Source organism: Nymphaea colorata, chromosome 9 (genome assembly GCF_008831285.2).
Source record: "Nymphaea colorata isolate Beijing-Zhang1983 chromosome 9, ASM883128v2, whole genome shotgun sequence".
NCBI lineage: Eukaryota > Viridiplantae > Streptophyta > Magnoliopsida > Nymphaeales > Nymphaeaceae > Nymphaea > Nymphaea colorata.
In genome coordinates this window covers 2,884,375-2,909,419 of record NC_045146.1, presented here as the reverse complement: position 1 = coordinate 2,909,419, position 25,045 = coordinate 2,884,375, and the positions used below count along the sequence as shown (strand labels likewise).

At 36.4% G+C, this 25,045-nt stretch overlaps 2 protein-coding genes across 2 annotated transcripts; one reads left to right on the top strand and one right to left on the bottom strand.

Moving 5' to 3' along the window:
- Positions 1-1,803: 1,803 nt before the first annotated feature.
- LOC116261166 (NDR1/HIN1-like protein 13) lies at positions 1,804-6,115 on the bottom strand. The gene is made up of 3 exons (XM_031639797.1): positions 5,969-6,115; positions 3,484-4,268; positions 1,804-2,074 (listed from the first exon to the last, which is right to left on the bottom strand). The coding sequence occupies exons 2-3, from the start codon at positions 4,257-4,259 to the stop codon at positions 2,059-2,061; spliced, it is 792 nt and encodes a 263-aa protein (XP_031495657.1). The 5' UTR covers positions 4,260-4,268; positions 5,969-6,115; the 3' UTR covers positions 1,804-2,058.
- A 12,600-nt stretch (positions 6,116-18,715) lies between these two features.
- LOC116261491 (uncharacterized) lies at positions 18,716-24,813 on the top strand. The gene is made up of 4 exons (XM_031640273.2): positions 18,716-19,006; positions 20,738-21,056; positions 24,183-24,241; positions 24,334-24,813. The coding sequence occupies exons 1-4, from the start codon at positions 18,751-18,753 to the stop codon at positions 24,375-24,377; spliced, it is 678 nt and encodes a 225-aa protein (XP_031496133.1). The 5' UTR covers positions 18,716-18,750; the 3' UTR covers positions 24,378-24,813.
- The last annotated feature ends 232 nt before the right edge of the window (positions 24,814-25,045 follow it).

Sequence of the window (25,045 nt, the reverse complement as noted above, 5' to 3'; positions counted from 1 at the left end):
ATCAATTGAATATCTAATTTTCTGTCAGATTTGAATAATGGATGCTAATATGCATGCCAATTTTTTATTAAGGAGAGAATAGGAAGAAAGCGCACCAAGAGACTTTAAAATGGACTTATCGTATAGTATAATAAATGGTTTGCAATTACTTTCTCCAACATATTCTCACATCTTTGTCTCTCTAAGAGTTCTTGGGGAAAATATTTGGTCCATTTTTATAGAACAAAAACTAGTCTGGAGAAAATTATGGTGGTTTTGTAGAACAAAAATAAGTCTGGAGAAAATTATGGTGGTTAATTCGTCTAGAAGAGTTCCTGTCAACAAAATCTCTAAAATGAAAAGTCCAACAAAATAATATTGATATACAAAGGTCTGAAAAAGAATATGAAAGTGAAAACCCAAACTAGATTTTGTATTTTTCAAGCTTTAATGTTGGTCATGACGAGTTAACAACTCTATAGTTGACACCTCGGGGGCTACCAGATTCAGCCCTTGTAAGAAAGGCGGCCCGTGCGAACGCTCGACTCTGAGGTAGGTGCGGTATAACAGATCGGGTGGCCAGCTCAACATTGGTGAATCACAATATCAAAGCTGGTGGTTATATACACCACCTCCATGTACTTAATTTCATGCTCCGTTTAAGTATGACAAAAAAAACCTACAAAAAGAAGGTTTGAAGATTCGATAAAGGTAAAATTTGTCAATCCGTATATGCATATCATTATGACCAATATACCTTTTTAATCAATAAAGAAACATTTCATTTTTTATCCCGCTAATAGCGTTATCTCATAAATATTTTATTAACTTATAAACATTATCTCATATTTATGTCTAGTGTTATCTCATACATCCGTTCATTATCTTATTATATCATAAATATTATATTATCTCATAAACATTATCTCATACTTATGTTTAACATTATCTCATCTATTTGTCTAGTTATCTCATAAATTTTTTGTTATCTCATAAATATTATATCATACTTATGTTTGGTGTTATCTCATACATCCGCCTGTTCGCTAGCTCATTATCTCATATATCTTTTGTTATCTCATAAACTTTATCTCATACTTATTTATTGTTTCATAACTATTTGTTATCTCATGCACATGCATATGTAATGTTTAGGCACAAAAGTAAATGTACATATTGGTAGCATTGTTCACCCTCAGCGTACACTCGTTGCTTATGCCGTTCATACGCCAAGGATGCTGAATCGAGTAGAAAGGATTGCATTTGGGATATCTAGCAGGGTGTAAGAAGACAAAGGTTGTAAGTCAGCGGACCTTGGGAACTGTTTGTTTCACATGATTTTAATATCATGGATCTCTATCCAGTGTTTGTTGAATGTTTGGAAAAAAATTTGGAATATTATAAAGATTGTTATGTGACAACTTTGTTAAAAAGAAAAGCTCATTGAGTAGCCAACATTCTAGACCATGGCCCATAAGAAGTTCCCCAATATAAGCAAAGGAGAATCTTACAAAATGAACAGGAAGAAACCCAAAAAAAAGACACAGAGTTTGCAAACCCAAGATCCTATACCATGACACACAAGAAGTTCCCCAATATAAACTGTCGACACAACTAAGTCTTCGACCGGCTCAACACCAAGTAGTGTTAAAAAATGAAGTTCGAATGAAACCGATGATATTAATCCTGATGCTGCGAACAAATAGATAATTAAGGACAATTAAAGAGCATTGTAAGGTTACTTCCCTAACACTTGAGTTGCAACATTTGGAATATACGTATGTAGTGCTCCTTAGTACTGTAAAGAGAAAAGATTAACGTGGCCCCAAAAAGACTATTGATGATTTACATATGCACTTGAATTATAAGCAGTTTCAATAAGCATGTGATATGAATAAAGTTCAATTAGAGTACATTCCACAAATGAAAAAGGGCATAACAAATCAAGAATCCCTCTCTACTTTCTATTACACTTTCTCAGCTTCTGTCGCCTATAGCTAACCAGAACGTCCACCATGTAAACCAACGTTAGGCGACACCTCGCCCATCTCCCCAGTGTCCACTGACGTGCGCGATCATCTATGGCAAAGTAAACCTGCAAATAATTTTTATTGAGATCATCTGGTTCTTATGTAAGAGAGAGAGAGAGAGAGAGAGAGAGAGAGAGAAGAGCCGATAAAATGGGAATATATAACAAAATTTGGGGACAAGAGAGAGAGAGAGAGAGAGAGAAGAGAGGCGGGGGGCCGGCGGGCAGGTGGAAGAGGAGCACAACCACAAACCCTTGTCCTGAAAGCCTGCTTTGCCCTCAGCCCTTAACCTTCAATACCGAGCAGGGAATCGAAGCTAAGACGTGTTGTTTGCACGCCATAGGTCCGACCAGCTATGCTAGAGAAAGAGAGTGAGAGAGTTTGGAATTCAATAGCAAGGGTGATCACAAATGACCAGGAGGTATATTCTTAATCCTTTCTCATGGGTTTAATGTCATGCATGGTCTGGCTTAAGTTGTATGGCATTTTTTCTCTTCTTTCTTTAGGTGGTTGTAGCATATAACCCTTTTGTTTTAAGGTTCAGTTTGTTGCATATATTCCATAATTCTATACTAATATCCCATTATGTAGGAAAAAACAAAAAACTCATTAATACAATGAGAAATTCAAACCAGAATGAGAAAATCAATAGAAATATTCATAATTAAGAACGCAGTTCAACTTTAAAATTGCTTGGTCTAATTTTCTCGTGATACGCATAAAACCTCATGAACATTCGATGAATTGACAATTACATGAGCAATTGAAAGCTGAGAGTTTGCTATTTAATTTTCTTTTCACTAAGATGTTCGTATTTGGATTTCCGGCCAACCTAAGGAGATTTGAAAGTCGGAATTTATCAATTGCCTACCTGAATCAGATTCTATTAGTTTGCTTATTAAAACCAATAAGATCCGATGGTATTCAGGCTTCTTCTGCAGGATTGCATCCTAATCTGAGACTCACTCGAAACTGGAACCCTAATCCAAAAATTCCAAATCTGAAACACTTGCAAACATTGCAATTAATTTAAAGCTCGTAGGACTCATATTCGGTTTTTAAAAACTCATGGAACTAAGGCTGAATCCAAATCCAATTAATCTGAAACCAACTGAATCAGACTCATTAGTTGGAGCTTAGTATTCCTGGACTTTTGGTTACTTCAGATCTCAAATAATATGTTTTTGGTGATGTGGTGAAAGCTCCACCAAAAAATTCATAGTTCATCAAACTAAGGATCTTAAGTCAGACCTAAGATCCACAATTAAGATAGTTATTTTACTTCTTTGCATTGAACAACTATCAGATTTAAGATTGAAAGGGGAAATCCATGGTTTTCGAATCTTGATAATCTCAAATCGGAGCTCCTCGGTTGGTCAGGTCCAATTATTTCAAAACTTTCTAAACTAGGTCAGATCCGATTAGTTCAGACAACGCTTTCTGGTATAAAAGTTTGAGGCGATAGGGAACTGACCAGTTGAAGACCCGGATATTGCACTTGGGGGTGTCGCCGGCGTCGAGACGCCGGAGGGGAACGGGGCCGCAGGCCACCAGAACCTGCACCCTTCCCGTCCTCACCTTCCCCGCCTGTATCCCCACCGTCGTCCGCAGCTCCACTCCCAGCGCCAGCGCCTTCGTCGCCACCCCTTTCTTCAGCCTCTGTCCCACCTCGTCGTCCACCTCCAGCCTCCTCACCGTCGTCGTGAACCCCATCACCGTCACGTTTCCGCTGCCCTGCAAGAACCCCGGCGCCGTCGCCTCCCCCAGCCCCACTCCTCCCGGCTCCACCACCTTGCACCGCGTCGTCCCGTAGTGCAACTCCACCTTCTCGTTGCTGTTCGTCGCCTGCACCTTCGCCGCCACGTCCGCGCTCACCGTCGCCCCGTCCGGCCCCACCACCACGTCGAAGTCCCGCGCTTTCAGGGACTGCAGGTGGAACACAGGCAGCGACGGTCTGTACCACAGGTAGACCGCGCCGGAGACGCCAGCAAGCACTATGGCCGCCACCAGGATGAAGAGGAAGATGAAGAGGAGGCAGCAGCAGCAGCAGCGGCAGCAGCTCCGCTTGCTCTTCTTGCGGAACGCCGGCGGGAGAGGAGGTTTCTTGGCTGGCCTTGGCGGCGGCCTAGAGGGCGTTGCCGGCGCCGGAGAACCGGTCGGGTCCTTGTATCCCGGTGGCTTTTGCAGTGCCGGGGACGGCGGTGCGGACAGCTGCTGCTGCTGCTGTGGGAAGGTACGGTCTCCCTCCATGACGACTGACTGGAGACACGTAGAGAGGTCGTTCAGGTGAGGTGATCTTTCAACAGTTATAATAACAATCATGTGCAATAACAGAAGGTAACTTCTTCGTTCTCAAGCATCTCCCCTATCTAATAAAACGATTTCCAACAGTCACAGCAGAAACTTCTCTTTCTTTCAACTTGTCAAAAATAGTTCTTGTTCACCTTATCAAATGGAGAGTGCTTCGGACTTCGATGCCAGTGAATGCCACTTGTTTGAGCCAATAAAAGGTGGGGTTCACTGTCAAGCTTAAGGCGGCCGCCACCTGCCCAAGATACAATCCAAAACCCCAACGGCAGAATGACCTTTTCCGGGTAATCTCCCCTCATGGGGAAACATATTTCATGTTCAAATTATTTACGAATTTTGTTTATATGCTAAGTCAAGTTTTGATCCACTACAAGTCAGTTAACATAGTTGTTTTTTCTGTTGGATATTTTCTCGTAATGCACATATTTCAGAATCATCCTACTTCCTACCCTAAGTAATTGTTTCCACATTTTTTCTCCACGTTTTTTTGAATATAAAAGAATCATGCTGTGAGAAAAAGAGTGGAGATGCTAGTGGGCAGTCAAGAGTTTTCAATTTTGTATATGCATCATCTTTAGGGATATGAGCAGGTTGGTAAGACCTGATCTAATCCGAATTTGTATCTGAATTCAAGAAGTGATAAGGATCCGATCAATTCAAAGTACGTTAGACCCATGTCTGATTCAGATTCCATTTCGATCGAAAATTCTAGTTCAGATTTAAATCTGGAATCTGATTAAGTCGAAATCCAGGCAAAGTTAACAAGTGGTTGATATACCCAGTCTGAATCATGACATCTCTATTTATCTCTTTGCCCATGGGGAGACGTTACATTACTTGAACCGATTATAGAGTACTTTGTTTTCCAATAAGATTCCTGCGAAGTATTGTCAAACTTTTGCTGCACATACATTCTAGAAAAATAGAAAAAATAACTGTAGTAAAAAAAAAAAAAAATTTAACTTGTACGTCTGATCCATCCAAGTATGAAGTACCTGTGTCGATACATGGATACAGAGACGTGGGTATGTTGATACAGCTGGGTATGACTATTTTAAAACTTTAAAAAATTTATATTTTCAAATTTAATTTTTTCTTTAATTTTATTTTGCCCTGCTGTTTTTTTTATTTCCCTTCCACTTATATTGTATATTTTGCTCTCATTTAATTTTGAAAAATTTGGTTCATATATATATATATATATATATATGTATGTATATATATATATATACTGTTATATCCAAGTATCCATATTTTTTAAAATCGTCTTATATTCACCGTACTGATACCCGAATCCATACATCTGACTTAGCTAATTGGTTAGCCTGAGATAGATTTTAAAGAAAGAATAAGAGAGAGGGAGGGAGAGAGACTTTGGGAATATTTAAGTTAGAAGAAGGAACTACAGTTAAGTCAGAAACTTTACGTCACCGGTGTGGAATAGGCATCCTAGAGGTTAGACAAGAAACGTGTCCTTCTCTATTTATTCAAGTTCTAACATGAATGAAAACTCTTTAGTTCCTGCCATTTAGAATAAAAAAAATCCATGGGACAGATGATCCTAGACGGAGCAAAGAATCATCTCAAAACAACACAACTACATTTCAAAGGGAAATTAATGTACAAGAAAGATGAAGGCAGATAATTACCTTAAAAGAGGGAGAAGGAGACGACCGAGCTTCCTGATTGATGTTGGAAGATGCTGGAGCTTTGGATTGACATGTAAGGGAACGAAGAGAAAACAGAAGAGATCAGAGACAGAGAGAGTTGGCCTCTCAATGGTGAGGGCGACCCAGTCTTCGGTGGGAATGCTAATTTGTTGGGGAAGGGGAGGGAGGGATGAAGACTAATAATAGAAGCCAACTGCCTTCCTGCTCTCCACAAATTGCTGGGCAACGGTCGTTCTCTCTTTTCTTTTCCTTTCTCCTCCAGCCAACTTGCTAATTGTGGGGCTGCTAGACCAGCTTCTTCTGCCGATGATCTGGCCTTGTTTGTACTGCCCCTTACTAAAGATGAGATGTTGTTGTTTTCCACTGCAGTGCACAAAATCAATGCACAGTAGGAACTATCCAAGCCTAGGCTCAACTTGGAGATAGAACTTTTCAAGTGTCGCTTTTAAATTTTTGGATAAGTAATTTAATGTGTGTATATGATTCTCTGGTATATATGATGTTTAGAGTGATTTTAGGCTTTCCTGGTGCTCTGAATCTGTTTTTATTGAAGCATATGAATAAACTTCTAATGGGTCTGTTGGCTTATATACAATACATAGGCTTCACATAAGATTTGTTGGTTTTTGAAAGAGAATCATGACTATGGAAGCCTATGTCCAGTTTGTACCATATTTTACGGTTCATCTCCATCTTGGCATTAAGCAGAAATCTGTAGGACAAGTTTGAATATGATAATCTAAGTATGGTATAAGAGATGCTCATGAGCAGAAAGTAAACACGGATGTCAACAAATCTGATTCAAATCGGATGTAAATATCTGATTTATAGAATGATCATACATCCAGATCTGAATGTGAATGAAAAAGGTTTTTATTAAATCCAACTTCTAATTTTAAGTTCCAATAATTCAATCTGAATCACTATTATATTCACAAGTGAATCCCAATCCGACTTCCAAATGGACAAATAAAACCAAATCACATTATTATATATTAAGATCTGACTTTCAAAATGTATGGAAATTGGATTATATGATATTAAATTAAAGCTAAATCTGAGATTTATTTCAAACTGAATATGGAGCAGATCAGGCATCCTTTTTCAATTGAACCTGAACAGATTTTATAATCGGATTTCTTTGTCGATGCCTGAGTTTCTTGAAGTAATTCAGCTGGATATCGAATCTGAATCCAATCCCTTGACATCCCCACAAATAAGCAACGTGACAAGCTTGGATATGATACTAATCCAAGTATGCAAGAAAGATGCTGCATGTAAGGGCATTAGCGTTTTTGAAGAAAAAGAAGACATTCACATTCACATGATCCACATGATCAAAGTAATTATCGTTTTTGAAGAAAAAGAAGACATTCACATGATCCAATTTTGATGACAATATTTGCCATTTGATTGTCAAAATTAATAAATGTTTTATTATATTTTACTGCTCATCAAAGTTAGTCAAATATTGAGTTATACATTTGCACTTCCTACGACTTGTTCTCATTTGTACCTTTTGTGTTTGATTGAATACGTTTGGGGCACAAATTTGTACAGAATTTTGCAACGTAGTGCCCATAAGTACTCATTGATTTGTTTAAAGAAAAATTTTGATGTTTGAAGATACAAGGGATAATGGTAAACTATGACTGTAACTATAAGTATAACCACACACACACACACACACTCTCTTAAATAATATGAAAATTGCAAGTATAAAAATTTCAAAATAAGTATTTAAGTAATTTGAAAAATTCAATTAGAAGTAATTAATTAGCATGATAGTTAAAAGTTTCAAGCATTGGTTTGCTAGCTTCACACAAGTTATGAGGTGATAAAGAATTAAAACATCAAAAACTCAAAAGAACAACAAAAGGTCCAACTGGTAATCTCATCATCCCACCTTGTTGCAAAGCCTTCTTTCGGTTGTTCTTTGATTATATGCAACAAAAGGAAGCTTCCCCTTTGAAATGATGATATATGATTCACCAATCTAGGAAGAAAGAAAAAGAATCTAACGAGAACAGCGCACTACTTCTTGCATAAAAATTTGTCCTTAAAGTTGAACAATTTTTAATTTGTTTGAGAATATTTTGTGTAGTATCATCTTGTTTGTATATGATTTGTGCTCAAATAAAACACAAGAATAATGATGAGGGAGGAGCAAAGATGCTCAAAACATGGTGACTGTACTCAAGGGAAGAATTATATTTATTTTCATTATAAAAGATCACAAGCCCTTGAAGGTTAGCAATCAACTTTCAAGACCAATGATGCTTTGAGAAAATGCATTGCACCCCATTCTAATCCTTGTAAAGGATTTGTGGTTCGACAAAGATTGGAAATTGGATGATTTTTTTTTCCATCATTTGAAGTACCACTAATGGCCTTTCAACAATGCATGCTTTCTATTGACACTTTCAAAAACAGATGTTCACCATTTGCCATCAATTATATGTTACTTTCTTGCTCTATGTATCTCTCTTTATTCTACCTTTGATTTTCTTTGTGACTGAGCGAACCTCTTGTTCATTTTCCAAATTAGATGCGTATAACTTTTGTGAGGTTGATACTTTGGTGGTCAACATATATAGATGTGATGTGTGCAAAAGGGAAACATACACATGGGCAGTGTAGATGGGATGTGAGGGTCAGCAAAAGAAGTAAGGAGACCTTCACAAGTGTTCATATCCCCAATTTTTTTTTTTGGTTTTGGAGTGCTCCAAAAACATGAGTTTTGTTTTGAAAATGAGAAAGAAAGGGACTCGCCCGTCCGTACGAGGGTCGATCGTTGCCGGCGCCTTTACCAGGGTTAATCAATCCAAGAGCTATATTTATTATTGATGTATTTCATTTTCACTTAAACATATTTTCTATAAGCGGTGTGGAAAAATATTGAAAGTTTGATGTTTCAAACTTTTGAAAAAGTTCTTGAAAAATTGCTTGAGAATGTGAAACATTTTGAGGAAAACTAGAGTTTGGAAATCTTTGTAAATATTATTTGGAAAGCTTGAAAAATTATTTTGAAGTCATTTTAGTGTTTTCTTAAGACTTTAAGTAGGTTTGAGATTTTGCTCTAATTCGATTACCACCTAGTTAGAACTCAATGTCATCTTACTTAAGTTCTTTTAGAGATATGATTGTGCTCATTTGTGATATTGAATGGAAGTGAATGCATGGATGCATTGATCCTAAGATGAATGAAAGAAAAATGACTTATTCCTACCACAACATTCATCTAAGACATTCATACCATAACATACATATAAGATTTTTGTTTTTATAGTTATTATAAATAAGAAAGAAAAGTTTTTGAAAATGGATTGGGGTTGTAAACCATCAAGCATGAATCCAACATTGGGTCATTACTTGAATTGTGGTCTTAGTGAAGTCAGTAAATGAAAATGATCTTGGAGAAGCAAATGTCTAAAAGAATGCAAAAGATGAGATACTTGATTGTAAGAAAATATAGAGAAGAAGAGAGAGAAAGAGATCTTGAAAATCACAAGATCAAAGATTTAAAAGAAAGAGAGATACATATTCATACACACATACACACACACACACACACACACACACACACATATATATATATATATATATATATATATATATATATATATATATATATATATGTATATATATATATATATATATATATATATATATATATATATATGTATATATATATATACGTATATGAAAGCTTATGAAAATAAGGTTTATACATATATAACATGTATATACGTATATGTCTTCATGAGTATTAAAATCAAGAAATGACTTGAAAATAGCCGACTTCAATTTTTGATATAGGCCGGAAGGGAGCTTGGACTCATGCAATAGCCTAAGCTAAGTCTCCAAAGCCACATTAGAGAAGTTTCTTTTGAAAATATTTTGAAAAATATGATTTATATATAAACATAGAATGTTGATTTTGTTTATCGCAAAGGATATATTTCTTCCGCCGTTGGGTATGGAAGAAAACAAATCATACAATAAGATGCTCATTAAAGTTCATAATGAGATGATCAAACGGAAACTAACGCAAAATGACATGTAAATGCATATTAACATGTACATATTCGTGAGAGTTTTTTCCGGGTTATACAAGTCTCAACCTCAAAAATCAAAACGAAAATAAAGAGCCCCAAGTCACACTCTCATTCCCACCATACATTCACTTGTAAATGGAAAACTAAGCAACCATACATGGATAGTATATAGACAATATTCAAGAAAGGAAAGAGAGAGAGAGAGCATGATGGAAGGGAGAGAGAGAGAGAGAAAGGGCATGATGGAAGGAGAAAAAGATAGAGAGAGCATGATAGAGGGAGAAAGAGAGAGAGAGAGAGCATGATGGAGAGAGGGAGAGAGAAAGCATGAAGTAGAGAGAGAAAGAGAGCATGATGGAGAGAGAGAGAAAGCACGAGGTAACTATGAAATGATATATCATCTCATCTTTTCATGCTCCTGATACACTCGAGCATAACCTATTGTGTCTAAAATAGAGATGCAGTTCTATCTCTTTTGACCATGATGAGAAGAAAAATAAGAGAGAAAGACAATGCCATATTTAATAAAATAGAAAATATGATTTAATCATGAAATGAAAGATCATCTCATTTCTCCATGCTCCCGGTGTACTCGAGCATAGTCTCTTGTCTCTATAATAGAGATTGAGTGCTACCTCCTTTGGCCATGGGGAGATGAAGCTGAGAAGAAAATAAAGAAAACGACAACAAACTATATTTAAGAATAGCAATAACAACAAGAATATATATTAATGAATAGAAAGAACAACAACAACAAGAATATTTGAAGGACAATGATTTAATCATAAAATAAAATATCATCTTATTTTTTCATGATCCTGGTGCACTTGAGCATAGTCTCTTGACTCCAAAATAGAGATTGAGAACTATATCCTTTGGCCATTGGGAGATGAAGATGAGAAGAAAATGAAAAAAGAAAGAAAATGTTATATTCAATAAACGAGAAAATATCATTTAGTCATGAAATGAAAGATCATCTCATCTTTCCATGCTCCTGGTGCACTTGGGCATAGTCTCTTGTCTCTATAATAGAGATTGAGTGTTATCTCCTTTGGCCATGAGGAGATGAAGAAGAGAGAAAAAAAAATGAGAGAGAAATAAGAGAGATGATGATCACATATCGCTAATGAGAATGATTTAGAGAAGATGAACACCTTACTTAAATGATCTTAGATCTCCTTTGAGTGAAACTCCAAGATTATGCCTCCAAAAGAGTTGTAGCTTGCTTCAAGTTGGAGAAGAAAATAAATGAAAAGAGGAAAAGGGAGAGAGAAAGAGTTCAAGAGAAACTCTAGGTCTTCAAGTGAGAATACTCTAGAGTTTCTCTCAAGTGCTAACTCTTGCCCAAGAGGGAGGACATAAACATGAAATGACATTGGGCTAGGATTGAACAAGGAAAGTTTGGTGAGCATTCAATAAAACTAGACTAGGAAAAGAACTTTTTGAAAGTAAAATTGGGATTGCTTCTTTCCATCATGTGGCGAATTGTCGACTGGTAGCAACCCTCAAATATGTAGTGGTTGTCAGATTTTATAGAGGAAGTGCATGGATAGGTATGAACTATAAGTATATGTTTATACCTCTAAGTTAACAATCACATATGATTGATAACACCTGTTTTTGGTCATTGGAAATAGATGGTTCTTGATCATGGTTGATTATGAGGATCAATTGCATAAGAAAGCGAGTTTGAAGTGTTGGATAAAAAATGTTGATTACCCGCAGAGGAAATAGGATTGGAATGAGAAGAAAAAGAATTAATGGTTTTTTATTCAACTAATAGGGCTTCTGAAGTTGTTACCAATGAATGCATTAAAAACAGAATTTGTCAGAGAAGATCAATACACAAAGTTGGAAGGAATAGGTTCTGCAAATATTGTAATGAGCATTCTTATTGATTTTGTCAAAGCCGCTTCTCTAAAGTAAATTCAGGAGAGGGTTCTATTGTCGAGTAGAAATTAATGTTTGAATTTAAGATAATGTATTGCCATAAGTGTGATATGATGTCTCACTTGATCCAAACATTTAGAATATCCCTTAAAAGGAAAAATTGTAAAGCTCCTAATAGGAGATCTTTAGAACAAGGTGAAGTTTGTCTTGAGAACTTCAATCAGGGGTGAAACAAGGTCTAGCTGTGGGACACACTCGATAGGGGTGGAAGATGATAACATGTTGAGATCTATTTCTCCATCATAGGACAAGTAATACGGTCTGAGTTGTGGATATGTAATAAAGTAGGTTTAAGCAATGAATGAGCTAAAGATACAAGGAAGCTTCATAGTTGGGCTAAATCTCTCTACAAAGCCCATTGACATCTCTTTAAAAACACTAAAGGATTGAGTTTTGCTACTCTCATGAGAGACAATGTGTCTCAATGTTTCAAGTGGAAAAAAGATGCAAGAAAATCCTAATGGTCATTACAAGGTGCCCTTAGAGGTGATTCTCCTTCATTGTATTACCTAATATTTCTTTGTGGATAAAAATTACTTGTAGATTTTACATGTAGAATGAATTACAATTGATAGAAAAAGAAGAAACACCAAAGTAACTAACTCCAAAATAGTCGTTGACAAATCAATGAAATAACAATGGTTAAATATAGTTGAGAGAACCTCAATGGATGATGTTGAGTCGAAATATAAGGGGAACTATCAAGGTTGCAACTCAATTTGACTTAATTTCAATGATAGAGGATGTATTAGTTTTCTTCTTGACACCATAGTAATGGATGTCACGCTGAAGAGTTAGTTAAGAGGGCTAGAAATCAAAGTAAAAATAGTTAATGCAAAAAATAGTAATGAGCTAGAGAGAATTGTGTACTTTTGGAACCCCGAATACAATTGTTTATTTGGGTTGGACATGGTCTAGTTGGCTGCTGTTTAGTTCATTTCATGAATTCAATGGTTGAGCATCACTGGTTGGTGCCTACTTGGTTACTCATGAATTCAATGGTTTATATACCTTTGTAACTACACATATAAAATAATCTCCTATGTCATAGTCTCGAAAGTGTAAGAAACTGTCTTACAAATTATAGACGACAACCAAGCAACCTTTGTAAAAGGCAATATCATCCATGACTATATAGATTTGACCGATGAGTGAATTGTTTGAACAATGAAGAAAATAGAAGTGGTTTGCCCTAACTTGACCTATCAAAAGCATATGATAGTGTTTCATCATATTATCCTTTAGTTGGGATTTCGTCCTTGCAGGGTTAGTTTAGAAATATATTATGTGATCACAACTTTGTTTATAGTGTTCATTAATGATATCAAATTGAAAAGTTTTTTAATATAAAAGACATATGTTAAGGAAACATTTTTTCTCCATATCTATTTATTAGATTCATAGAAGTGGTATTGATGTCAAAGTTCTTTGATTCAATATAGCCAAATTGTTGCACCCCATACGACAACTTTACTTCCTAATATTAATTATTTGATTTTTGTTAACAATATTTTTTCATTTAGCATGGCTAGTGTAAAATCACTATGGAGAATAAAAAATTTTCTCATGAAGGTGGGCCAGAGAACTAGATACATGTGAATAATATAAAATCAATTCTTGCATCCTTTAAGATGAATCACTCAAAAGTTGCCAAATTAAAAGATGTCATTAGTTGGTAGGTGGGAGGTATGCCCTTACTTATTTAAGTTTGTTCTATTTGTGTTGTGGACAAATTATACCTGGCCCGGCGAAGCTAGCAACATGGGATGCTGCTTGGCCAGCTTTGGCATTGCTCGTGAAGCAAGTGAGATCCAATAGGACGCTGAGTCAAATAGAAAGTAATGCACTTGAAATGTTCAGCATGGTCCTACAAGGACGAAGCTTATAAGTGCATTATGGTCGTTAGTTCCTTCGAAAGGTGCAGTTCTATTGACAAGCTTCCTTTGCATAGCATTAGTCTACACATAGGGGTGCGCTTGGGTTAGGACTAATTCTTTCAGTGGACACATAGGCTGCATCTATAACCACGTAGAGAGTCACGTGAGGGCGAGCAAGTGAAAGCTCATTGTCAAGTATAGGGATGGTCGTCCACCTTGTTTAATGATATCTAGTTGGCAACTGGCTTCGGTTAATGATTTCCTCCAAAGAAAAGTCTTCCTCGACCCAGATTCTGTATGGAGGTAGATAAACATTTGAAGGACTGGTAGTATTCTGAGAGGGCCTCATGGCCACGACTTATCGTTGACTACTGTGGGATAATTTTGGATGATGGTTTGCCGAGTGCCTGACACTCCTTGTCTAGTTCTATGGTCTAAAAGATTTGAATGCTTCCACCATCTTAAGGTTGGGTTAGGCTGGCCGAGGGCTTATAGAAACCTTCAAAGCCACGCGAACCAAATAGGCTTAAAAAAGTCGGCCCATGACAATAACTATTTCTTGGGAAGAACTTGAAAGTTGAGAATAATGTAAAGATTCTATCAACAATTTTTTTTTTAAAAAACGTCAGCTTGTTGGTGCCCTACGATGTTAGCAAGATAGAGATTACACGCTCTGAAGATGGTATCTGGGTGTTTGGAGCAAAAGACTATCGATGTGCCGCTTACGGAGGCAGATAGAATAAGAATACCCAACGTGAAAAAAAAAATTGTCAAAAAGGCAATGGACCTTAGTATTGACATGACTCAAAGAAGCGAGCATGTTGAGTACTGGTTGGCAATACATCTTAGAAATAGATGAGTGTTGCTACCTATTTTGAGTTTGAGGCAATAGGTGCTGCTTGTTATATTGCCAACTGGATATTGAGTTCAAGTATTGAAAATCAAGTTTTGATTCAACTTCTTTTAAAAAAGCCAGTCTCTATAAAACATCTCAAAATTTTTTGTTGTAAATGTTCTGCTCACATTTAAGAAAAAATTAGAAACAAATTTGAAAAGTGTACTATGAAATGTATTTTCCTTAGATGTTCAAGCAAAAAGAAAGACAACAAATGCTATGAACCATTTTTGAAAAAAATCTTTATTACACATGATGTTAAATTCTTTGAACCTTTTTATGAGGAATGCACTCAAGGGGAGCCAAATGTAAAATAGTTCAACACTAGTCTTCCTCTACCAGTTGTTAATATTTATGATGAAGTTGTGAACCTAATGGACGTTCCAGCAATGACAGTAATCAATTCTCAATAGAAATGCAGCAAGAAAATAACACCCAACTTCAATATGGTGGAGAAGATAGCAATGAAAATGATAGACCACAAACCAGTGATGTTGAAAGATCCCATCATCAAAATATTGATCCAGGCCAATGCAGATTAGAGGAATCACAGTTGAGAAGATCAATATAACCAACCAGACCGCCAACAAAATTGTGTGATTTCTACACATATTTATCTGTTCATTAAGTTCATTCAATTCATAACTATATCTCTTTAAAAAATTTATCCAAATTTAACTCTATCAAGCATATATATTGAATACCTACTGTCATCAAGAGCCGAGGAATTTCAAAGAAGCAAACAAATACACAAAGTGGAGACAAGCCATGGCAAATGAGTTGACAGCACTAGAGAAAAATCAAACTTGGGACATAGTCCCCTCTACGTGAAGGGAAGACGGTCGGTTGTAGATGGGTGTATAAAATAAAATATCAAAGTGACAGAAATATAGAAAGGTATATGAATTCAAAAGAAGCATATCTGACTACACTATGTTCACATTCACTCAAGCATTAAAAATAACCATTTTACTTGTTTATGTGGATGACATTATAATGACAGGAAATAATAGTGCCAATATGTCCCGAGTCAAGGCATATTTGAATAAGCAGTTTGAAATAAAAGATCTAGGAAAACTAAGATACTTCCTTGGGATTGAAATATCTTAGTTAGATAAGGGGATCTTCGTGTGTTAGAGAAAGTATGTTCTAGACTTTCTTATGGAAACAGGCTACATAGGCATTGAATAGTCCAATGGAAATAATGTGGAGTTAAAGAAGGAAGAAGGTGTCATAGTTGAAAATATTCGAAGTTTCAAGAGGCTCATCTACCTTATTGTCACTAGATCAACTCATGTCGAGGCAGCTCATAGGATTTTGAAGCACCTAAAAGGGACACCGGGTAAAGAAATTTTAATAAAACAAATATAACAATCTTGACATTGTCAGTTATGCAAATGTTGACTGAGCAGGTGAACCAAATGATAGACAATCCACCTCAGATATTGCATTATTTGTAGGAGGAAATTTGGTCTCTTGAAAAAGTAAAAAAACAATCAATTTTTGCCAGATCAAACACAAAAACAGAATACAGAGCCATGTCATTATGCACATGTGAAGTAGTATGGATGCAGGCATTATTGAAGGATATGAATACTGATACTAAAGAACCTATGACACTCATGTGTGATAACATGGTCGCAATTCATGTTAGTGCAAATCCAATTTTTCACGAAAGAACACATAGAAGTTGATTGTCACTTTGTTAGGAAGAAGATCACTTTGTTAGGAAGAAGATCCAAAACAGAACCATTGAGACACCCAATGTAAGAAGTGAAAATTAGCTGACCGATATTTTCACAAAGGCTTTAGGGAAAGAGAAGCACTACAACATATCTTGTAAGTTGGGGCATATTGATATCCACGTACCAACTTGAGGGGGAGATTGTCATGTGTAGAGGTGTCTTGTTCTCAAAGTGAATTAAGAGACATTGAAGGAGTAGGAGATTTTTGACAAGCAGTCATTTTAGCAAGTCTAGCACCTGCACGCCTTATAATTTCTTTAACATTGTAGTGAATTGTTGATACTCTTTCTGTCTTCTTGTAATTCATATTTATAAAGATGGTGTACCTTACAGAATTGAATAAGAAAGAATTACCAACCTTTTCCATCATGGATGTAGGTAAAACCGAACCACGTAAAAATTCTAAGTGTCTGATTTCTTGCGTCTTTATTTTTTCTCTCATTCACGTTAACACCCACCATGTCCTTCTCCTCTATAGGCAGGCCTAGTTGACCTAGGGGAATGGGGGCATACAAAGGAGGCTGAATGCACAAGTGGGCTGACTGTTAAGGTTGCATCTCCTGAACTAGAGTCAATTTAGGCTAAATTGATCTAAGAAAATAAAAAACATATGTTTAAAAGTCGAAACCCTTGAAGCCTTGAAGTATAGGGACTTGTCTAGTAGCTTGATTCGCTCATCTATCAGTTGTATATACTACCATCATGGTGCATCACGTTTGCTTCTGCACTAGCTTGCTAGAAGAACTATACTCAGCCAACGCATCTCCTTCGACTTGAGTGCAATAGTTACATTCTATTTGAAGATTTGAAGCTTGGCGACAACAGACTCAGCAATTCATTCTATAGATGGTGGTGCACCTTCCAATCCATTTTCTCCTCCTCTTCCTCATAACGAATCCATATATAGGAACTTGTAAATATTGATTTGGTCGTGACTTTAAGTACACGGAGGATTGTCTGGTCAAGAACAACTTGGGAAGTTGCATTTGTTTAACATGCATTGCATCTGATAGAAGTGATTCTGGTGCAAATAGCCAGCCAGGGATTCAACTAAGCTCAACATGTCAAGCCAAAATGCCCGCTAATGTTGCTTTTTCAGTTTCTTTCTCGTACTATTTTGGTCTAACTTTGTCCTCACAAAAGTTTTTTTTTTTTTTTTTACTCTTTTAGTTAACTAAAGAGTGTTTGGATATTTGGAATCCGTGCATTGGTTTGGATGTGTCAGAACGAGCATTCAATTGGCTTTAATATTTTTCCAACTTCAATGACGTGAGAGGTTCGTTATAGCACATTTCAGTGTCAACTTTGAGTCTCAACAAGAGTTGTAAAAATGGTTTTAAAATTGAATAATTAAAGCTAATTGCGACTTGGTTTTGAATGGACAAAAAATTTAAAAATTTGTTTATTAATATATATATATATATATATATATATATATATATATATATATATATATATATATATATATATATTATTTAAAAATTATTGCATGTAACTCGTGTATGATTGGATTGATTTGCTACCCATTGAATTTGAATGGACCGATTCTAATGAGCTAACTCCGATGCTATATGGAACTCCCATATCCAACCCCCTGTCTGTCTTACGGCACTCCAAGGGGAATGATTTTTGCTATATTTTTCAGTTTATTAACTTTTTCGGTTCACTTCCTTCTTTTGATTTAACGATCTTTTCATCTTTTTGAAGCATTTATGTTTTTACATTATTTTTCTGATTTTTCAAAAAATTAAATATCTGATTTTAATTTTTTTTTAGAAATTCAAAATGCATTTTTTAGTCCATTCAAATTTAGAGTCTAATTGGATTCAATCGATTCCCTGAACTTTACAAATTCCATTCAGCAGCCGTTGCTTTAAACCCAACTGTCGTGGATGGCAATGTTGTATGTCTCGGTTCCCGTCTCGTTTTTAGGAATTGAGAAAACCTATTGGCCGATCCGAACCTTTATAAAATGAGACGATTCAGCAGCGAATCAGTCCGATTTTAAAGCCACGTAGGTCTCACAAGCCCAAGAGCGTGGATGGTGTTGAGTGTGGGCCAATTCTAAAAGCGGGCGAATAGGCTCCATGACCCAAATGCGGCTTCACGATACGACGCGTATCAACCGATCCGCTGGGCTGATGGACCGTTCATCAGACAAACGATAAATACGCGTTTCTCCCTCCATTTTCACTGTTCGCGCGGTAAAAAAACGAGAGGTGGAGTCCACGAGCCGATGATGGAGCGGGTGAGGAGACCCCTCCGGCGGGTGCAGATCCAGCCATCTGCCAAGACAGAGGAGGATGGAGAGAAGGCAGAAGCCCTTGATGGTGGAAAAGAGCGATTGCAGTTGTCGACCAGCGTCTCGGAGATGCAGGAGCCCTTCATGGGGGTCAAAGCCCGACGAGGGGCGTCGCTGCACAGGGAATACAACGGAGACTATCTCAAAGTTGCTTCTGATCCCTTCTTAATGAAGATCCTAGAGAAACATGGTGAGTTCCGGAGAAAGTTTCCTCGTTTTTGTGGGTTTCTAATTAGGTAGATATCTAGATCGTGGTCTTTGTTTTGTGTATATTTTTTTGGTGCTTTCTTTACCAAGTCTGGTTCTTCATTTGCATTGGGTGTTCATTCGTATGACGCATTTTTGTTAGGTTTGGATTTTACTGCGTGCCATTAAGATTGACTGAATGCAGTTGTTTACATGCTAAATTTGCAGTCTTTTCCCGTTCTTTTGTCGCTTTTGTCTAGCTTTCGATTATTGTTTTATACTGTCGCAAATCTTTTCTACAAATCATCCATCTATCTGCAATCCATGTTATGCATTATTCATATCTCACTAGAAAATTATGTGGACTCTCTAATGTATTTTGTTGTTTGTTCGTTCTCAAACTTGTTAATTCATGGTTCTGTTATTATTGATTATAGGGTTAGGCTGAGATTTCTTTTTTCAGAGTGTGAAAAAGAGAACAATCAGAAGAAAAATCGGCGAGGTTTTTTAGCAATGCAGCTAATTTGTTCAATATTGCAAGAAGTTTGCGCATTTGTTTTCTGTCATGTTCATTGGGGGTTTTGCTACTTCTCATTGGTGACACTAATACCACTTTCCTACGATGAGTTCTTTGTATTTGGTAACGCTCTAGAAATCATATTATACTGAGGAAGATGTCCAGTTTTATTCCTAAGCCCCAGGGTTATATTCGCTAGTCCACAATTTTCAAAAAATTACTACATTTTAAACTGTGTTTTAGTTTGCATTTGAAAGTGCATTCGGGAGTTTGGCTTTGGGTGATTATCATGTTTCATTCCAGCTTATGGAAACTGTAAACATTATAGGACATTTTTTACTCTATGGTTCGATGTTGTTATTTTCTTTTCATTAACGTTTCGTTGAGCCAAACTAATTTAGTTTCCTTTTCCTGATTACTCGTGTTGAGCAAAGTTTGCACAGGACTACAGATTATCTTATAATTTGCTATTTTAGCTTAGTATATCTTTTTAACTAGAAACATACTTTCTCAGAAACTGGTGCTCTGAGTTGAAGGGTATTATGTAGTTCAAACAGTTTTTCATAATAATGTAGGTTGTCTTACTACCTTTCTGATTATGTATTTTCTTCCTTGATTTGAATTATGTTGTCAACTCTATGAATTATACTTTATTTGCCTACTACTTTTAATAAGGTACTTTTCTTTTCTTCTCTTTCCTTACATTTTTCCCTAGCAGATATGTGGATGTATGCTCACTTTCTTAAAAATTGATGGCACTTGTTAAGCTTTCATAAAGTAAAACTTTGTAAGCTTTCATAAAGTAAAACTTTGTACAGGCATCTTAAATGGAAGAAGATGTTCTGAATTTTAGTGGATCACAGTATGGTCTTTAACAGCACTTGTATGTGTGTAGACAGTATATTTGAACTGCTTAGATTTTGTTTCTAGTCTATGCTTGTCCTGCTTGTTTTGTTATATGAAGTTTTTATCGCCTTACTTTTCTTCTTGTGCTTAGTTAACTTTCATCTTGTACATCTACCTCAAAGCTAGCCAAACGTAGATTGAGAAAATGCATCATTGTTGTTGTGGTGATGGTGTTGGCGATAATGAGTGTATTCTGCATGCACTGGGATGTATTTGCATGTTTTAAATTGTTAATTATGGTTTGCATCTGGTCAAATTTGTGTTCATGTTCATCCGGCTCTTTTCATGTTTAATCTGCTTGCACATTTGCAGGTGATACTAAAGTTCTTTTTGCAGACAGTGTTTTGAAATTTACTGGATCTGGGAAAATTAAGCGGAGGGGATTTTTGATTACTGAAATGTCTATTTATATAGTGGACTTAGAGGCTGTCCTACTTAAAAGACGTATACCACTTTCTGCTGTTCAAAAGATATTGCTGAGTGAACTCAGTGACAATTACTTTGCAATTATAGTACAAAGTGAGTATGACTGTTTGATGGCGAGCACACGTAAAAGTGAAATTGTGTCAGTGCTAGCAGAAGCCACCAAGGACAGATCTATTTCAGAAATTGATATTTGCTTTTTCAACAGGTAAAGAATACTTTGCACTACTGATGTTCTTTTGTTTGCAGCACTGTTCTCCAGAAGTAAGAATTATTAAGTGATAATGCTTTTCCGCTACTGATATCCTTTGGTTTGCAGCACAGTTCTCCAGACATAAGAATTATTAAATGATAATGCTTTTACTCCACTAATATTCTTTTACTTGCATTACAAGTTCTCCAGTCATAAGAATTATTAAGTAGATAACAAATATGTAACAGTAAAATCTGCGTTGACAGGAATTAGTGTCTACGCCATGAAAGCAAACTACTTTTCTGTGTGTATGCCGAACAAACACATACTTGTCTGTGAATTCATCTGCATGCATGAGTGTAAAGTGTATGTGCATAGAATAGACATGTACACATGTGAAGGTGTATTTCTATCTATGTAATGTAGTGATCTTTTGTGTAACCTGTTTGCAACGACATATTATTTCTTGAAGGTTGCAACATTATATTGTCCACTTAATATCAGATACTTATTTTTTTAAATCTATTTCACTTGCATTATAGAAGCAATTTTGTGATTTTGACTGATGTCTTGTCTATAAACAAAGGGCATAAATATGATGAGCCCCTTATATCTTTGCAAAGAATTTGAGAGAGATGCACAAGAAGAGACGAGGAAAAAAGAGAGTACTGTTATTAAGAGTCTCCCTGTTCAAGCTGGGAGAATATCCAGAATCTTCCTACAGTAAAATTCCCCTCAAACCCTAATTACATCGTCTATTAAAATAGTAACCCTAGTTTGGGTCCTTGCCTATTATCAGCATACTGGCCGTTAACATCTATGTTGGAGTCTGGACTACTAAAGGAACATGATTGTATGCATCAAACACTTTATATGTGTGTGTGTACATATATGTATGGTAATTGGTAGGTGACTTTAGCTAGCCATTATTTTCCAGCCATCCAGCTACCTCGTGATTCTTTCCAAACTGATTTGTACATGAGATTGGAGGGTCCAAAATTATAGGGCTTAATAAAAGGCAGTGCACAAATAACATTTATCCAAGCTCATCTATGAAATCATACAGGCAGCTTCAGGCAACACATAAAGTCATAAACAGTGGTTGACCAAGTATGTCAATAAGATGTGGTGTGTCTACTAAGTGATTATTTGGTGTGCCTCGTCTTTCTTCTATTTACTATCTAACCTAAAAGGGTGCGGAGGGGTAGCACCTCCATTCCTACCTACCCTTTTTCTAATTGGAAAGAAAAGGAATAGCCTCATTTTCTTTTGAATAGACAAAAAATTGTGCAACTCTAGGTAGTGCCGATCTTTGTGTCCAGAAGTGTGAGGCACATAAACTAAATGTTTGTAAAAGTGTCCATGTAACAGAGAATTGATAATACCACCTTATCATAAGGTCCTTGATTACCTAAAGTGGCACATTGCTCTTCTTCCTGGGTATAGATTTAATGGTGTTTAATTCTGTTCAAATTAAACTAAGTGTAATGGCTTCTCAGTCCTTATTCCTCATGGCAAACAGATCATCAGATTTTGGTTTTCTTTTCAATTGTATAAACCTAGTAGAACTAAAATATATATCAGGGGTTATGACTCTAGAGCAGACGTGTAAAAATTCTCAGAATATGGCACCATAACAGCCCAGAGAAAACACAAGTAGTGGGTTAGTGGCACTTAAGGAGAATTGGAGTGTCAATTTCGCGAGGTGCACTAAGACACAATAGAAACAATAAGAAATATATAACGGATTAAACGCACAGTGCTTAAAAAACCCTTGAGGTTACAAGGGAGGGGTTGCCATCTATATGTACAGCCAGTGAGGGGAGAGCTAGCTGTTGGTGAGGTCTTGATGGCTCTAAATGAAGCTTCCAATGGCTAGTCAGCCATTGGTCAAAGTCTATTCTTGAAGAAACTAAAAACAGGCAAGAGAAGAAAAAATTACTGGATGAAAATACAGAAAAATAGAAACACGAACAAAATATTTGATTACCTATATGTATAGTATATATACATACTGACATATGTATGTGGACACTTGGTGCATATACGTAGATAATCGTATATATATATATATGGAAGCAAGCACACATATTTACTTAAAATCTAAAATACAACTGGTAGTGCATTTGATAATCAACTGTTGCTGAAGTTTTTGCATTTCTTTCTGTGCATTTCTCCTTCAATTTATCCTGTAGGTGCTCCCAGCCTCCCACCCTGTGGTACATATCAATTTTCAGTATAAAAATTAACTGAAAGCTAATGAGTTGAACTCATTAGCTTTCAGTTAATTGAGTTGTTACACTCAGTTACTAACTATTACCTGAATAGTTAAGTCCCAATAGACAGTAAAGAACATAGGATAATTGCAGTAACGAGATAAAATACACACTTAAAAAGTCACTCAAAGTATCCATTTTGAAGATCTGAAAACTATACAAAGGCAGATCTGAAATGATCCATGGTGAACAAAAGACCCAAGTTTTATGGACTGCAGATGTGAGCTGTACATGTGTGCAATTCGTGCATGGATGGTGTGTGTCGGTAACATCTATGAACATTTAGGATTGAAGAGACTTGTACTTCATAAAATCATTGGTAGATTTTCTTTGAAGTTTGAAGTTTTAGATTTCTCAATTGAGGTATGTCCCAGTTGCAACCTGATGCCCTTGTCTCCTTTTCCTTCACAGCTTAGTTTTTCATCTTCCTTTCCATTATTAAGTGTTGGACCATTTACTCGGATATGTTTGACTGTAAATTCTCGTGTATCACATTGCTTTTCCTGCAAAACAGTTTGAGTGATCATCCTTGCATTTATTTTTCTAAAAATAATTAAATGCTAAATAATGTGCCTTTACTCGACCTTGGAACTGCTAAAATGGTCATATAGCACTAGTTGGGACCTAAATTATTGGGCTAGGTTGTCTTCGGTATCAAGTTTATCAGAGAATTTGTACAACGTGCATCTTTTGAAGAGTACATGGTCACCTGTACATAATCCAGGAGTTCAGTTCTTTCTCTAGCCTCACACAGTATGCTTTTTTCATCCTCATTTGTTGGAAAAGTTCCCATGGCCGAGTTTGGTAGAATGTGGAGATATCCAACAATTTGATGGCATGACCCTGAATTGTAAACATTTTGCAGGTTTGAATACCGTGCTTCTGCAGAAAATATCAAGGAGGTTCAGTTTGAGGAAGTTGAAGGTTTGCCAATATTTCCTGACATTCTCTTTTTTTCTGTTTTCTCTCTATAAATTAGTTTACAAGCTACTCAAACTCACCCTCTCTCTCTGCAGGAGGTGTTAAAACTAAGGTTTTGGGGAAGTCAAGTTTGAAATAAGAAGTGGCAGGTTGTCTATTTTTCTTGACCTGTCTGGGCATTTTAGCTCTCTGTACTTGTAATTTTTTCCCTGGACTGCTGCTGTTTTGAACAAGGCATGTATAAACTACATTCTCATGTCTATGTAAAAATGGAAATGTAGCTTTTAAATTTTTGGAAATTGTAAAGAAACAAAAGAACAACGCCCAACACTGGAGATCTGGTAGAGCATATGCCTTCAACTGGGGGTTAGTGCTATTGGAAACTTTTTAGTTATGTTTTGGTGGCTGAACTGGCTTGGGAGTACTGCAGTGGCATCTAAACTGAGGCAATCTCTCAAAGATATTAGTGGTTAGTATCTCTTCTTAAATGTCCATCGTCATCTGTTAGATTGAACTGACTTTGTCATATTTGCTTGTGGATTTACGAACCTTCAAATTTAGTTATTTTTTGGTGACCGGACTGCTTTGTGGCTGCTGGTATGGAATCTAAGCGGATGCATGTTCTTTATCAAGCCTCTAAATTTCATCTCTTAGATTCAGTTCAACTAGATCGGCAACGTTTCCCATATCTGGTTCCTGAGTACAAGTTATCAACTAGCTACAACAGGTTTTCCTTGGTTTGCATTGCATATATATAGTGCGGAAAATCGGGGAGGCTCTTGAAACCATGTAACGGGAAGGGCTGAT